The sequence below is a fragment of the Porites lutea genome, chromosome 11 (genome assembly GCF_958299795.1).
Source record: "Porites lutea chromosome 11, jaPorLute2.1, whole genome shotgun sequence".
In the NCBI taxonomy this organism is placed as follows: domain Eukaryota; kingdom Metazoa; phylum Cnidaria; class Anthozoa; order Scleractinia; family Poritidae; genus Porites; species Porites lutea.
In genome coordinates, this window is record NC_133211.1 from 21,762,509 (window position 1) to 21,780,591 (window position 18,083).

Sequence of the window (18,083 nt, forward strand, 5' to 3'; positions counted from 1 at the left end):
AAACACTTAAGTGTTGAAACTCACCAAGTTTAGTAAACATTTTTCCTGTTTTCAGCTCCAATGGTATCACCTGTGTTTGCACTTGATTTCCTGTATCAGGCCTGTGTCGTTTGATTTTAGCTCTTCTGTCAATTTTCACCTCAACTGTGGCATCAACCTTGCCTAAAGTAATACCGTACATAAGTATAAATATCATTTAAGCGACCATAAATATCATCTACCACTCTTGTACATCACAACGAATTTTTTAATACCAACGTCCAAAGTTAATAACTTTAAAAATCATTTGACTTCTTTAGAAGTCGCGCATCCACCGATACGCAACGAGTACGAGCGTGAAAAATGGAAGACGATGTGTTTGAATTCGTTTACCATGTTAATCATTTTAATCCATTCAAATCTTTGTGTCTGTTTGTTACATGTCGCCCAGTTCAAAACGTTTGATTCCCTATGTAATTGTCGGTTTTCACCGGGCTGCCACTAGTCTTGGGCCGTGGGTCTGCTTTTAACAAAACCCTATTATAGTCAACTTAACATTTTAGGTTACTTCAATTTCTTGACAACCAAAGGGATACTATGGACATCCCGCTTTGTGCGTGGCTGTTTTTTCCACACAACAGGGAGATGGGCAATTTGCGTACCCTTTAATCCAAATCTGGGTGACCAGATGTTCTCTTCAATGTCCTTTAGCGCTGATACACACACACTGGGTTGCTCAGAATCATGTGGATTATCTGAAGTCTTAAAATCCATGGTCCCAAAATCAGGGTGGGGAAAAGGAGCCACAAATCTCTTAGCCCAGTCACAGAGCAGCGGAATATGCTCCTTAAATTTCTCCAACGCCCAGTTTTCTGTCTGACCTAAGCTGTAAAGATCATCCAAGTAGGAGAGTTTCTGGAGAAGCTCACAGGCTTTCGTCAAAAGAGCATCAGGTGTGAATTCTATAAAAGAAGCGTAATATTATGATCAACACTTCCCTTGGAGAAAACCCGGACGTGAAACTAAGGCTGTGCGCTAAGGAAAATCGAGGGTGTACAGCAGATGATTTTTTTTTGGCAAAAAAGGTATCTCTTAGTAGTCCAAGACCAAAGTAGATGCCCAGTCTGATCTGGATCACTGTGTTGCATTGCTGGAGCACAGCCCTTGCACATTTCATATTTGTAATAATTAACTGTACAAAACTGTGTTTGAAGCCTAATTCATGTCAAACTTAAAATGGCAGTGGCAAGCTGTAGTTAAAATCTGACAACTTCAAAATGGTCTCTTTTGGTGCAAACAATTTGTTGTAATCTTAGTAAAGATTGGGAAGCAGCTCAGTATTTTTCCAGACCTTACTTCTCCTATTTTAGTTTAAATTTTATTTGTAACAAATCTTTTTGGGAGTCTCTGAGGATGCTCAAATACGTGTTGATAACAACCACCTTACGCTTGCTGGCAGATTCTAGTAGGCAAGTGCATATAATACTTACAGGGGCTTTAGAGATGTACATACTTGCACACACAAGTGGTGGATAGCTCAAGAGGTGCTGTGCAGTACCAAAGGCTAGGTAACATTCTTAATGGACACTTTCCATGGTTTTTATTCTTCAGCCACTGGGAACAACCATAAACAACCCCTGGAGGAGCATCCTCCCCACTCAACTCTTTACCTGTCCCAAGAGCCAATAACCTGAAGAGAGCAAATCCCATACTGGGCCTATGCCACGGCGTCATCACAGACCAGTTTATTTTTAGATACATTTTAGAGCACTTTTCCCCCTGAAGTATAAGAGATGAAAAAGTAAAACTAAACAGAATGAAAAGTCAAAAATATCATCTTCAGGTCTGTAGGCTTTGCAGACTGGAACAGACACCCTCTCCCAGGAATAAAAAATCTAGTGAGAATGAAAATATATATTCAAAATTCACACCAAAATCGTTGTAAAAATAAAATGGTTAGTGAAAATGCCATGACACAAGTACAAGGAATTTGCTCACTGCAGGTTCTAGGCTTCTACCTGTCCTCATTCAGCAAGTGGTGTTATTGGAATGCTTACCTTGACATTCCATGGCTAGATCAAACAGATCATGAAGCAATGTTCCAATCAACATTGCCTCATTCTGGTCTTCTGTGCGAAATCGCTCATTGAAAATGCTTTGACGCAGACACTTAGTTGCCATAGCAACAGTAGTTCCAGAGACTAAAGTATCCGGATGAACTACGAGGTAGTAATCTGCTGAATTGTCAAGGATGCACATTCCTGTCTTTGGGTCAAATGTTCCTGTAATTACAAACAATATGGAGAAGTCTTCAAACTACACTGTATAGACCAGACTTTCCTCAAAGTGACACTAGCAATCCAAGAAAATCATGAATACCTGTTAAATGCACAACATCACCAGGCTCAACTTCACTTGGCTCCCAGTCTTCCCTCAGACTGCAAAACCTTTCTTGACTTATTGTCTCATCAAAAAGCCGAAGCACCTTCTCTGACAATTTTCTCCCATACTTAGTCATCGCTTCGTCATCTAGCACCTCTCTGCGGGAGACCTCCAGAACCAAAAAGCGACTGTAGCTTCTACTTCTCCTACTTCCAGTGAGAGAACATTTGTTTTGAAGATCACTAGATACTGAAGCAGCTCGTTCAAACTTTTTGGAAGGGGAGAATAATGCCTTGCGTGAACTGTTTCTGCTGTAGAATGGTAAAAGAGGTTAAAGGTTGGTTTTCACTAGTTTAGGAGTTGGATTTGGGACTGTAAGAGGGTGTCCTGCTCTGTAACAACACTCATGACCTAGTGAAAATTATTAACTATCATAACTGTCCGGAGTCACAAGCCTGACATAATCAGAGTCCGAAGTATCAGGTTGTTTCTCTTTTTAACTACTCTGCTTACAGCTCCATGTTCATCGATCTCGTGAAAACCAGATTGTTGGAGTTGGAAGAAGAAAAGGAAGTTTTAACTAATCACAAAGCTTGTTTAGATGATTTCTGACTGGTTTAGTCCTTCCACTTCTGCTTTTAAGCAACGGAGTTCGTTAGAGGGATCAAAACAGTGTAGTTTTCCCTAGCCAAGGTCAAAATGCTCTACACTTCTGATTATGATTTCGACTCTGACTCTTCTGCTAGTGAAATGCAGCATTACGATCAGATACACTACTTCCATATCAATTTAATCTCGCCTGTATTAGTACCTTGAACTATGTTGATTATCAGGAATGCTGATCATTGGTGACCACTCTACTCCATCCAACAAGCTCTCCAATTCTGCTGCATCAACAAGACTGTCCACTGATGTGTTCATCACTTTTGAAGGTGTCTGCTGTGATACATAGCTCTTCAATTCCACACCAGAATTGGTACCAGCATTTATTCCAAAATTCTGATGGTTCTCTTTTTTGTCTGGAGATTTAACTTGCTCATCCCTTTTTTCAGTTGCAGTTGTCACACATTCCCCAATGTCATTTTCATTGTTATCAACAATCATCTCTTCCTGGTTCCACTTTTCTTTGTCAATTATTGATTGTAGGGATTCCAGCAATTTTTCATTCAGTGGACTATCTGCCAAGGAAGTGTCCATCATGTATTCTTCTATCATGTTCTTATCCTCTGTATGGTTATTTGTAGAGATGTACTGTTCAGAATTCGGAGTTACATTTACCACTTGTTCCTCAGAGTTGTTACCCTCTGTACATTCATCCAATTTCTCCCAAAGATTATGTTTTACAGCATTCTGCAAGGAAATAAGGCTTTAGCTGACGATACATTTTGATGCTTCAACAGACAAATTACAATGTAGTATAAAGGGAATTAACAGGTTGACTAAAGCTCTTTTTTTCTTGCGCTCATGTGTATTCTCAGTTATCAATTCTTAGTCCTGATGTGATTGATCTCTGATCTATGGCCCCCGAAATTCAGTTACTGACTTAAGGGATGGTTATAACAATCTGAATAAACATAATAAATCTGTGATAAAGTGAAAATTTTGGGAGTAATTTTGTTCTCAACATCAGACATTCCTACAAAGAACAAAAGCATACATGTATACAAACTTACAGTCTGTTTCTGACTCTCTTGTGAAACAACTGAACTATTGCAACTTTTAATATAAGAGTCGTGTCTTGCAAAAGAGTGGCAACTTAATTGCGAAGCGGTACTTACATACTAATTCTAATGATGATGATGATGATGATTATGGCACATGCCAATAATAATAATTATTATTGAGTGATATTTTTTTAAAAATTTACAATACCTTAACAGTTGGGGACAGTTCTGTCTGCATTCGTTTCTGTAATGGGGAGCTTCCTTTTGTAGCTGCTCTTTTCATTCTTGATTTCAGAACAACACATTTTGAAGGAGCAATAACAGGAGTTGATATCTTGTGATTGGACGACTCTGATCCTTTCTGCAGTGGTTCATTAATTTGAGGAGATTTTATGCCTGATCCACTGTAGACATCATGTTTCTTTACTGGGGTTGAAACTACCTTTGCTGCCCTTCCTTTTCTCGACAGCTTATACATTTTTCTGCTTTTGGTTTGCATTGATGAAATATCAGTCCTCAAATGTGTATCATTGTTGTTGCATGCCTTAGCAGAATTAAAGGTATTTTTTGATAAAGTAATGCCATTTTTTTCTAATTCCTCCTTTCTAATGTAACAATTATTTGATTCCACTTTTCCAGTAGATAAGAGATCATTGACTTCATTCTTCGTCTTTTCACCATGTGACACCTTACTTGACTTTGTACTTGTTTCTAACTTCTTTGACTTATTGGTGACAACTGCTTTGTCCTCAAACAAATCTGGAGAGTTCTGTGGGTGTTGAATATTTCTTGGCAAGCCTTCCTTTTGAACTTGAAAGCTTATAAAGCTGTGCTGTGCCGCTGGTGAAGGTGTAGGAGGGATGAGTTCATCATTGTCTGCAATTATTGTGGCATTATTTTCAGTGCCTGACAAATTGCATCCTGTGCTGTGTAGTAAGTTGTTTCTTCTTCCAGGTGGAGTTTTAAATTTCTTCTCAGCAGAGAGTTCCTTCTTTTCTTTAAGTACCCGTGATGTTTTCTTGAAATTCTCACTATGCTCTAATACCCTAGTAAAGTTCTTTACCTCAGTTATGCTCTCGTTATTTTGTAATAGCACTTTTGTTCCCTCAATTTTGCTTGTGATGGTCTCAGCTTTGCATGTTTTGCTAGAGACAAAATAAGTACTACTGTCGCTGACTTTGCTATCCTAAAATAAGGAAACAACAATAAACCATGGTCAGGTAACAGTTGAAAATATCACTAAAAGGTAAAAACATTTGCCAGTACTGTAACACTTACTCTGTGATCACCATTAGTGCTTAATATTACTTTCATTTTCATGACTTTTATGAGTAAATCACTGGCCCAGTAGTGTGAGACTATTTTAAAACAGTTGTCTAAACTATTCGTTTAACTATTCAGGAGAGGGTTTCCCTTTCAGGGTTGACATTAAGTTTTGAAAAAGACAGAGCACACATGAGAGCCTGTTAACAAGGCTGATGCAAATGCATGGGCAAGTGCAAGTGCTTGGAAGAGTGACATCAAACTTGGTGGATGAGCATTTTCCACTATGTACCTGCAATCCCATTGATGAGTTAGTTCAAATGTGTGCTGTCTTCTGCTTGCAATATTGTATTACTCATGCCAGCCAATCGTAAATTTTCACCCGTTACATCGTAAAATGTGTTAATAGTCTTTCTATGGCTATACACTTCCATCACCTGTAACACTGAGTATGGTACAGATTTTTATGGTTTATGACTGCTTAATGACAGCCCTAGAGAATGCTTCACCAACAACTCCTGTACCTCCGCATTTCTAATCGTTGCTTCTAAATTGGCTCTAAGTAGCAACAAGGATATGCTACAAGTCAAAATTAAAATCAGGTTAGAATTTTTTAACCTAGGTTGATTCTCAATTTCCTTTGTCTCCTAGGCAGCTAGGCTGCTTATGCCATGTAAAAGGTATGACCATATTACGCCCATTTTGATGAATTTACACTGGTTAACAGTAAGATATAGAATTAATTTTAAAATTTTATTGCTTACTTTCAAAGCCCTCTATGGCATGGCACCTAGTTACATCATTGATTTAATTCATACTAAGACTAATAAGTGCCATTTGCTGCACTCTAATGAAGGTGTTTTATTTAAGCATCCGTCAGGGAAAATGAAAAAGTCATTTGGTGACGGATCCTTCAGTGTGGCTGTGCCCACTTTATGGAACGCTCTTCCTGTTAGCCTCCGCAGCATCAAATGTATTTCTACTTTTAAATCTAAATATATTTGTATACTTCTAATATTTGTATAGTTTTTAGGTTATTTATTGTTGTAATGCACTTTTGATCACCTAGCATGTTAAAAAGCGCACTATAAATGAATAAATTATTATCATTATCATTAGGCCTAATTATTCATGAATAAGGGCAAGGATCGAGACAGAGGAAATCGAGAATCAACCCAGGTTCAAAAATTTTAACCTTAATTTAATTTTGACCTGTAACAGATACAATGAAATGTGTTCTATCCAAGTTTATTATTAGGGTTATGCCTACCTTTTTGGTGGATAATTTGAGGCTCTTGCTTTTACCAGGTCCTACAATAATAATATTTCAGAGCTTGCTTGGTAACATCATTTCAGTGACATTTTTAAGGTGGTTGATAGAGTCCACTTCACAAGACCAGTGTAAAAGCATTTTATGTAACAATAACAATGCACTACACAAACTATTAGTATACTTACCCTTGGACTCTTGGCCTATGGAAGTCCAAAGTTGACAACTTTCCTACAACAGATGTGATGGAAACATGCCATAAGCTAATTTTAAATTCCGAAATAGCATAAAAATCCCATGCTTTAACAAAACAAGTTTCTACAACAGATGTGATGGAAACATGCTACAAGCTAATTTTAAATTCCGACATAGCATAAAAATCCCATGCTTTAACAAAACAAGTTTCTACAACAGATGTGATGGAAACATGCTATAAGCTAATTTTAAATTCTAACATAGCATAAAAATCCATGCTTTAACAAAACAAGTTTAATCCTTAGGAAATACTAGAATTGCAATGAGAAGGTTTATTGAAAAGAGAAGACGAGACAAGACAAGAACTTTATTTATACCTCACACAGAAAAAAGGACATTAAAAGAAGACAATACTACTTATGTAAGGTACAAGCCACTTAGAAAATAGCTAACAAGCTAATCTTGCTAGGAAGCATAATTAATAAATTAATTCAGAATGTAATGTGGTTGCTTCATGGAGACACAAGCATTAAACAATGTAAAAACAAACAAACAATCAATCAAAGAAAAGAATAGAAAAGAAAACCCATTGCACAGACTTGAATCACTGAAAAATTGAGGAACTAGAGAAGATATTGGAAAAGAGAGAACTCAATATGAACTGAAAATAGCCTTTTTCAAGGACTTGCAAAGATTAAGACACTTGAAAGATTCTTCAATATTATTCCAAAGAACACCTCCCTTAAAATAAATCAACAAATTAAATTTGCCGTAAATTGTCATCATCTGGTATCATCATCATCATCATTAGAAGACTATCATCATAAGATAAAAGAGACTTTTTTGGAAATAAATCTTAGGCCATCTACATTAACAAGTGACGTGCATAAGGACTCAGTCAGGGGCATCCAACAAGAACATAGTTAAAAACCACTTAAACATAGCATTGTTGAACGTATTTTAATATTTAAACGGTAGGTATAGGCATATTTTTATCCCCTAAAAATTTTTCATCTGTTCGGATTTCCTAGCTGAAAATCTAGTGATCCAAAAATTATAGGGATCAAAACTTACCTTTTCGAAAATTTCAGCCAGAAAAAAGGCTCCCGAAAATTCTAGGTGACCTTTTTAGGGGAAAAATCCGTTAAAAATGTGCAATTATACCATTTTTTAGATGTTTGAAAATCCTAGGAGAGGCAGGCAAGCAAGAAATTTTACAACAAATGTTCCAAAAATTCTAGATCTCAAATCGTCTTCCAAACAGATATTTTCTGAAAATTGATGTTGGGTGCCCCTGCTCAGTGTTTCCAGATAAAGCATACCCCCGAGCCCCAAGATACCATAACTGAATTTATTATTAAAAGGTTAAATCTGTTGGGAGTTATAGATTTCAGATTCAACTCTGAATTCCTGCATACATTTGAGCAGCGAATTCACAAGTGAGGTAGTTATACCAACTTAGTTTTCTTGAATTTGATGTAAATGCCTTTGAAGGAATTTGTTCACTCAAAGATAATTAAATCTGACTGAACACAGAGAAAGAAATTAATGCTCATTACACATGCAGGAATGCCAATTTGAAGTTGATACTGATTGCCGTAACTACCAATGGACTGAACTTTCCAATAAATCCATTTATTGAATCTTAGGAGGGTACGTTTGACCTGGTTTGACTGTAAGACTTATACTCAACCACAGCATGCATCTATGAGCAGCAGGTATTTTTTTTACAGGTCGAATCTACAGGTCAGATTACAGGTCACCGTGCTGCAGATTATGTACAGTATATATAAACAAGACCAGAAGTGTCTCCTACTAGCCCTAATCCCTAACCAAAATGTTGTTTTTGATCGAGGGGGGAAACTATTTGGTTTAAATGCCAATCAATAAAACAGTGACCTGTAGTCGTGACCCGTGGAATGTGACCATGAAGAAACCCCTCCAGATTTAAGAAATTAAAATTATTGCCTTCAATAATCCGAGCTACAGGGGGCGTTTTTAAGTCGGTTTTTCATTTTCATAAGGAAACTTACGAGTACCTTGTTGAAATAACTTTTGATTTTTTGCTGAGCCGGACCTTTTTCCTGAAAAAGAAACAGTAATGAGCAAGCAGAAAAGTAAGCTACAAAGGCAGCTGACGGCATCCCACCTCCTCTCCTGAGCTGCTGCTTCTTCTCTTTCCAGCTTCACCTTTCCTCAGACCAGGTTTCCCCATTGTCCGTTAAAAGCAACACACAGAGAAAAAAGGCTTAAACTGGTGGATATACGGGCGCAGTTTAAAATACAAGTTCGGCTTAGATTGTTTATGGTTGATCGCGACTTATCTCGTAATGACGATTTCCCGCCAAATTATCACAGGTTTGTCCGCCATCTTGACTGTTATCCACGCCGTCATGTAACAGTTGTCAAGTGTATCGTAAACTTCAAGGGTTCCGAGCCGACAGCCACGCCGGGAGACTACTAGCCTTCCCGAAAAGCGACAACCGGAAATACGTCTGTGTCCGCAGGCTGGGAGACTACGCGATTGCTAAAGAAGGCTTGAACGGCAATTTTGCAAATATTTTGTATGGGGGCGGGAAGCATTGCGTGACTCCAGCCCGAGCGGCTACGAAGGAGACTAGGGGATGACTGGGGCTGACAGGATCCGATGGATGATCGTTACGTCGGAGAATTAGGGTAACCACTAAAGGAAACCAAGATTTACTTGACCGGTAATGGCGGTTTTTGGTCGGGTGTGCAAACAAGCCAAGGTGAGAGAGGGCAGCGAAAACTTCGCTCGTTCGCACGCGCGCACTTTTGTAGCTTCGTGCAGTAGTGCGCTCGACAAAACCGCCATGCTCGGCTACGCAGGCTACAGACAACCAAAAAAAACTAAAGTGACTTTATTCCTTTCCGCGACCCTGAACGATCACTTGGGTACAAACAATATGGACAATGTAAGTTAAACCAAAATCTGCATTTTTACAGCCCTACATGGAACGAAGAGCATCCCCTTCTTATTCATATGGACCTTGGGTGAAAGCCCAACTTCTCTCAATAATGAGCTTGTTCAAACTGACGAAAGCTGCAAGCAATTTTTTTTTTTCACTCACCGCTGCATTTTTAAGAAAACTTCACGAGTGCTGCGTATATAATGAAGGCGAGGAAAAGTGCGAGAAAACTTTTCTAGACAACCACGGCTGCCTGGAAACTGAGCATATATCCACATCACTGCACATTTCAGCTGTAAGCAGGTAGTACATTTATCTTTTCTTTTTCTAATTTCATTCCAAGGAGCGGTCCCTGCAAGGCCTCGGAAAGCTCACAATTTACAGAATCATCCACTCTTCGTATACAGAAACTGAACTCTCCAGTTAACGATTGAAAATGAGCCTGGTCAGAAACCCCTGAAAAACATGACACAGTTCCGACTTCCTGGCATATTTAGTTACCTACAGTATTTTCTGTCCACATTTTATTGCTGTTATAATAGATTCATCAGTCTCTCATGTGATTCTCATATTTTTTAATTGTTGCAGAGCCAGTCATCTCCATAAAATTATTGTTATGAGCCACCAGTCGATCGAATTCGGTAATTAAAGGCCCTAACTGAAATAGAATCATATAATCCCTTTACAAATTCCGTTAAGGAATATATATTCAAGAAAAATTACGCTTGGACCTAACAATTACTCTTACACTTTCTATGCATGTACGTAGGATAATATTGAATGTACATGTTGGCCATCCTTATTAATTTCGGTAGTTTAATTAATATGATGTACGGAAATCGTCCTATAGATCGAAAAGCTTAACAGAGAAATGATTTATTTCATATACATCAATTAGAGCTTGGTTTAGTTCACTTGCCATTCAGCCAGCGAAATACCTCACCTTTTCAAACATTGCACTTAATCGACGAAAAACTGTGCTATAACGTTCAAAGGCCAGAACAAAGGTCGGTTTGTTGCCATTGTCCATGTACAGAACCAAGAAACAGGGGCGGATCTAGGGGGAGGGTGCAGGGGGTGCGCACCCCCCCCCCCCCCCGAGATGACCTGCGGTTTTTTAATACAACTGGTACTCTGCAAAAAAAAAACTATGTGGTTTATTGGTGTTGAAGTAGAGCAAGAGACGAGTACAACCCCTCCTAAAAAAATCCTGGATCCGCCCCTGAGAAATAATTAAGAAACAAAAGATTGTTTATGTTTTTAGGAAAGAATCAGCTGAAGAATTGGCTGCAATAGACACAGTAACATGTAGGTGACGTTTTCTGTGGTATAGTACGTGTCTTGGAAAAAGGAACAAACACGAGAAAGAGATGACATAATATGACATACCAGTGCATTAAGTCTGAGTTTGGCGCTAACTTGACATATTTTTGCTCAGTAAAGAACAAATAAAAGAAAAGTAATAAATTAAAAAACTCGTCACAAGGAGAAGGGCAAGAATTGTAACGAGAAGGTCGAGATTTCCTTCACCTTGAGTTTAAAATAAATAAAACAATTTTTAGGAAATTGACTGTCAGCGTGGAGAGGAAAGTGGAGAAACTGCAAATATGTTTGAATCTTCACCTCGCTAAAAGCATTACAACTTTAATTTTCACGTGCAGCAGTATTTAAAAAAACAACCGTCACTGAATAATTTGCTGTTGTCGTTGAACAGTTCTTGTTGAATGGTGGTACAAAAAACTGACTCAAACTAAGTCGGTAAATGTATTTCAGAGGCTGTATTTGCTAAGCAAAATATCGAGAAGTTCTTGGAAAAGACAACCCAGCACCGTAACAATGAGTAATATATATATTTCGCCCATGGCCGCACCTTCGTTTGAGAGTCTGTCTGCCGAAGTGCAAAGACCAGCTGCCGAACTTTCAGCGACGAACGGCAACTTCAAACCAGTGCAAAAGTCCGATGAAAATATGAATGAGGTATTTGCGGGTGTGACGAAGTCAGATACAGTTTGGCAATCTTCGAATGACCATGGAAAAAACGAGGAGCTTGAAGAACTTCAACGGAAAGTATGGAACAAGTCTCCGAATGTAATAATGAGCAAAACAATCACAGGTAAAATAACTTACAAGCGTTAGTACCATTTTCAATTTATGCAATAAAAATTCAGTGTAGAGAAAGGTCCAATTGAAAGGTCTTATTCCTGGAATAATTGGACTGGAAGATAATAATTGAGCCGAGAGGTTGAAGCTTTGACATAAAGCCGGATGAACTAGATTCTCGTTCTACTTTTTGCAACCACAGTCAGCACTTCAGTTTGCGGGGAAGAAGGGGTGCACAAAAACTGAAATGAGAGAAATTAACCTATTAAAAAAGGAAGATAAAATAAACGAACGTGCGGCCTTTCGTGCAATATTACTAGTAACATGTTTTACTCGCGTGAGCACACGCCGCACACATTGCGGAACGGCTTGTGTAGGGCGTTTGGCCAGTAGTTAAATAATAATTTGAAATTTGATTCGCTGAAGATTGAAAGTCGCGTAAGTCGGACAACTGTAATCAGGGCGTGACTGCTAGCGCAATAATCTCAGTAGGGAATACACGAAGCAATGTCTTGCGCCTGGGCCTTATGAAATATTGTTGGCCCCAGGAAAAGTTTCACACAAACGATTGCGTAGGAATGATAGTATTTATTCTGGAAGAAAGCATTTTACCAGAATTTGTACTGAGGACAGAATCATAACCGTTTGCTAATGGTTTTCTGTTGGAAGGCCGCTCATGAACATTCCCGTCTTTGTAAGCGTCCAGAGTATTACGCCTAACCAAATCAGTTGATCAACGTTGTCGGTTGGCGTGCAGTTGTGCCGTTTCACGGCAAAAACGAAGACTTCTTGCCAGCAAAAGAATGACACTACCCATTTTTGACTGACTTCAAAGACGAAGAGACCGGAATCCCCCGGTCTGATAAACCGGTTCAAAAGGACACAATTTGGGTCAAAATGTTTCATGACAAAATGAATGACGAAAAATCTAAATCATGAGGTGCTCAATGTTCCTACATTGTTGACCCACAGCAATTGTATCTGTTAGAGCGTTAAATTAACCCCCTCACTGTTGTTTTGTAACGCATTGATAGGTAGCGAATTCGAGACTCCGTCGGGCACATTAACAACGTTGCGCATACGCACACATAGTCAGGAAAACGGCAGTCCTCCAAGAAAAAGTCCTGTATATTGTTATCATTCCTTCACGTACGGCGTGGGAGAATCAGTCGAGGGTGAAGTCGACGAAAGTGGGCCTTCCGCTCAGACCTCTTCTATTTGGGAGGATCAAAGTTATGATGGTGATTCTCCAAACGTTTGGCACACGAGAACTGTAGTTGAATCTGAGGAGGACAACGGATCACCTACATTCCGCTGTGCATGGAAGTGGGAAATTGAAACAGGTGACTTTGCAAAGAGTACATATGTTGTGTAAGCAGTATAAAATAGTTACTTCTAAAATAGCTTTCCGTTAGGCTTGAATGCTAGCAGTTTTTTACTGAGTTATCATGGATCTAGACAATATTCACATTGTGTGGCAAACGCAGACTTCACTTAAATTGCGTAAGACAATGTTGTGAAATGCTCTTACAACTACTATCCTCTTCTTTTTTAAGAGCGCTGGTTATTCACAAAACAAAGTCTAACTTAGACCACGGTTTACGGCAATTTATACTGGACCTGCAGATCTCTTCTTAAGACAAGTGGATTATTCCTTAAATCACAAAAATCGAATCTAATAATTGTTTCGTTATCCATTGCTTTAAAGAAAATAACAACAAACATGATCACACTGGAGTCAGTTAGACAGCATTGCTCTTGAAAAGTATACAGTTGTTTGCTAGCAGATACCTAACTGGAAGGAGTCCTAACCAAGCTGTAGGTGACAACGATTTTGAAATTGATTTTTCAAATTGATTGAAGGCTCTCAGCCAATGAGAACACATATAGAGGGCACACTGTAAAATAATTTAACAAGTCAAATGAGTAAAGCGCGTTTAAAAATGGTAGATAAAAAAGTCGTAGAGAAAAATATTGACCGCTCATATCAAATACTGCTTAAAAATCAAATAACTTCTCGTTTTCATATATATTCATCGGCCAAAGAAACTGGCATTGCTGCCTCCTCGTATGAATTAAAGGAGGACGTCAGCTGCACCTCTGGTAAGATTAAAACTCACGGAAAGACGGCACAAATCTCTGAACAAGAAGAGAATGAGAATTCAGCGGAATACAGCTGCACCAAGAAGAAAATAAAGATGACAATAAGGAGGTTGTCGCCTGAAGGAGCAGAATATAACGCTGCAGATGATGGAGATACCGAGAGTTATCTCATGGTACCTGACAAGCTACTTGTCGCAGAAGCACAGCGGCTGGATACCCTGAGAAGTAGTCTGGGGCGCAGCCCATCAGGACGCATAGCTGAAGATGGAAAGGACTACTGGGCATCACAAGACTCCTCAGGAGGTAAGGGAATAATCACGGGGCTTGGTACCTGAAAAAAGCTTTAAAACGGCCCTAGCCCGCCAAAAAAGATATGGTTAGTGCTTCTGATTGGTTGAAGCAGATTTTCAACCAATCAAAAGCACTACCCAGATCAGGGTAGTGACACGTCATCAGTATGAAATTTCTGCGCCTGCTCCTCAGACGTCATTTCGCGGGGGATATCATAGGTGGCGTCGCAAGATGTCGGCTGTTTTCTCAGGTTAGGAAGACCGGCTACAACGTCCAATATACACCAACTGAAAGAGGCTTTGTTGTAGCGTGCGAAACGTGATTTTGAACCTCGTAAAACTCTTACATTACGCTGAATGACGTCACCAATATGCGTCACGAACATCTATGGAACTGTTCAAGAAACGCGGAAGGTTAAGTGGGTTAAGCGATAATTTTTTGCAAAGACTACAAAAAATTGACTTCTAAGGAAAACGAAGGACAAACTCAGATGCCTCGTGGGAAGGGGGGGCGGGGAGGGGTTAAGGGAAGGCAAAGTTACGATTGGATATAAAAAGGGACAAGAAACGCTTTAACAGATATAGCGGAAAAAACCAAGATTGCAAGAGGAAAACTTTTAGCTCTCCTTTTCTCGATTAGTCCATATCCCAACAAATTAGTATTACCGGAATCTATGCATGTCTGTGGGGGTGTAGATATCCTAGTTCGTGATATAGATTGTCTGTGATTTTTCAGGAAAAACAGTTGAAGATGGCAAATGTCAAGACAGAGTTCCTCTGCTACATACGGGAAAACGGCATGTGAGGTACACTCCAGAGGAGGGCTTCGAGGAGATGGAGGATGGAGTTCCTGTCACGTGTTGTTCGTGCGACCGCTGCGTCATATTATAGAAATTGCTAAGAAAGAAAACGTCAGTATTTACTTTTGCACAAAAGTTAAAATATTTGAGGTGTCACAACAGACGTAAAACAAGAACTAGCCAACCTCGGAGAAAAAAAATAGAACAGTACTATGATGTATGTAGAATTGTTTCCTGAAGTGAACACAAAGTAAAGCCAAGTAAATAAAACTAAGTATTCTTCATTCATTGCAGCGTCTTGGGAACGTTTCTTGATGAATTTGTTTTATCGTAAAATAAAACCCGAGTGCAACAGATCGTTCGCACCCAATGGGTAAATTGTCAGCCTCCCTTTAGTTAATTTTGTTTTACTGAATTCAATACGGACGAGAAGCATTAAGAGTGGGTTTCATTGCCATTGACGGTGTGGAATGTCATGTAAAATAAGGTTGCAAATGATTCCTGCTTTAACTTCAAAATTAATGGGAAACGATTCTATCGCTTATCGAAGACGATGGCACTGACAAATAATCAATATGGACTTTAAGATCCAACGACGTGACGGCAACGAGGACGTCGCTTAAAAAGTGAATTTGCGTTCTCTCAGTCTTTGTCGCAATTATTCTAAGCCGTTTACTTTGCCAAATGTAGGCGAATCCTCCTTAATGAAGTTGAATTCCAAGGGACCATATCCAAGTTCAGAAAGAGAAAAACATTTCGTCGTTTCTTGTTTACGTTCTTCATAAAATACGAAATTCAGCTTTTTCATGTTGTAGTCGTCCAAAAACTGCCAAGAAATGTACATAAAAGTGATTTGCTTATTAAACCTATTGGTTTTTGGGGGGTGTTTACATGAGAAAACTCACACTTGCGCGCGAGTTTCATACCGGGATGACTTGTTGATTTCGTATCGCGTTTACATGATGGGTCATTTCATATCTCGGTTATTTGAAGGTACACTTCATCTTGATAAAATACACGTGCCATTCAAGATCGCAAACGTTATGCATGCGCTACCCGAAACGGGTGGTCGTTTCGTGTTTACATGATACCGTTGCCAATTTCCTTTCGGGGTGAAATTCTCGCTCCGGTGCAACAACCGGGGTGAACTCACGCCTGGGTGAGTCGCGCCGGGATGACATTTTGTGTTGGTATCATGTTTAAACACATGTAGAGCCATTAGAGGAAACCGGAGTGAACTCGCGCCGGTGCCATTGGGACGTTGGATCTTAAAGTCCCCATTAAGACAGGTTGAAAACGAGATAAACTAACGTCAAAGCCAGGACTTGAGAAGGGACTCCAGTTAGGACTTTTCTAATTTTTCTGTAAGCAAGAAAAATTAAATAAAAATAATTAATAATCAAATAAACAAAAATAAAATACATGTAACAAAAAGGACTCATAACCTAACTCGTAACCTCCTAACCCTGACCCTAACCTCTGACCCTAACTCGAGCTTACCTTCCATGATTGCCACGAGAACCATCCTCTTAATGGTCATGTGACTTGCGGGAGGTAGCCTGAGTATCAGGCCTTCCTAAGGGGTTAGGGGAGAGGAGATTTTAGATGGGGGAACTTTTCCCTTTTCACCCAGAAACGCCTCATACTCAGGCTATGCAGGAGGTAAAGCGGGAAAGCGAAAAAAAGTCGAGTTCTGGCTCGAAATCCCTGGGAAGGTTGCATAAAACGCACGTAGCAATACTGGTATACTTCAGTACTCGTAAATTAAGTGAGTTGCATTAAATCACTTAAGTGGTCCACTGAGGGAAGTCACTTAAGTGGCTGCACTTACGATTTTCGTAAGTGTTCACTTAAGTGTCGTTTCTGCAACAGAAATTGCGGGTGTTGCATAAAACGTTTACGCTTACTTAAATTTTACGCACGTAAACATTACGCTACACTGTGTCGTAATTTTTACGTGCGTTCGCACTTAAATTTTGCGTGCGTAAATGAAAAATAGAGGTGATGTGTAGAACGCCGAGCGTCACGGTAGAAGTTGAGCGAGGTTCAACCATGGATAATAAAAAGACTTTCTATTATCCATGGTTCAACTTTTACGTTTACGCGCGACCGTCTATACATTTCCTCTATTTTTACGCGCCTAAAATTAACGTGCGCACGCACGTGAAAATGAAAGTGGATTTCCACTGTAGCGTAATTTTTACGTGCATACGCACGTAAACTTTACGTGAGTAAATAAAATAGAGACAATGTATGGAAGGCCAAGCGTAAACGTAAACGTTGAACCTCGCTCAACTTTCACGTTTACGAGTGGCTTTTGATAGTGGTACATTAGGGCCATTTATACGAGGAAAAATAAGACGCGTCTTAAATAAGACGCGAACTGTACCATTTATACGAGCATGTCTTATCTAATAAGACGCGTCTTAGCTAAACCGCGTCTTATTTTAGACAAAATGTGCCGTTTATACGGAAAGTTCGCGTCTTATTTTTCCTCGTATAAATGGCCCTAATGTCTCTATTTCTTTTACGCGCGTTAGCACGGAAAAATTACGCGACAGAGGAAATAAGTTGCGTGCATACGCACGTAAGTTTTATGGCTAATTTCCATTGTCGCGTAATTTTAAAATAGAGGCAATGCACGGACGGTCACGCGCAAGCGTGAAAGTTGAGCGAGGTTCAACTTACACGTGGCCTTTCATACATTGCCTTTATTTCAGTTACGCACGTAAATTTTAAGTGCATTCGCACGGAAAAATTACGCGACATGGATTTCCACTGTCGCGTACATTTCACGCGAGTAAAAAAATAGAGACAATGTATGAAAGGTCGCGCATACACGTAAACGTTAAACTTCGCTCAACTTTTACTTTTATGCGTGGCCTTTTATACATGGCCTCTATTTTAGCTACGCGCGTAAAATTTACGTGCGTACGCACGTTAAAATTACGCGACAATGGAAATCCACCTTTACGCGATGTAAAATTTACGCGCGTAAATGAAATGGAGACAATGTATAAAGTGTCGCGTGTAAACGTAAAAGTTGAACGAGGTTCAAATGCTCGTTCAACTTTTACGCGCGACCTTTTATACATTACCTCTAATTT

General features: G+C 39.3%; 1 protein-coding gene across 1 annotated transcript in view; it reads right to left on the reverse strand.

Moving 5' to 3' along the window:
• LOC140953327 (DNA replication ATP-dependent helicase/nuclease DNA2-like) overlaps window positions 1-9,089 on the reverse strand; it is a 19,136-nt gene extending 10,047 nt beyond the window's left edge. The window contains exons 1-7 of the mRNA XM_073402818.1: window positions 8,903-9,089; window positions 4,234-5,211; window positions 3,173-3,711; window positions 2,359-2,672; window positions 2,037-2,261; window positions 642-941; window positions 25-162 (exon numbers count right to left, since the gene is read on the reverse strand). Coding sequence (XP_073258919.1) covers window positions 25-162; window positions 642-941; window positions 2,037-2,261; window positions 2,359-2,672; window positions 3,173-3,711; window positions 4,234-5,211; window positions 8,903-8,968 — 2,560 coding nt within the window. The 5' untranslated portion in view covers window positions 8,969-9,089. The remainder of the gene's footprint in view (window positions 1-24; window positions 163-641; window positions 942-2,036; window positions 2,262-2,358; window positions 2,673-3,172; window positions 3,712-4,233; window positions 5,212-8,902) is intronic.
• Between the last annotated feature and the right edge of the window lie 8,994 nt (window positions 9,090-18,083).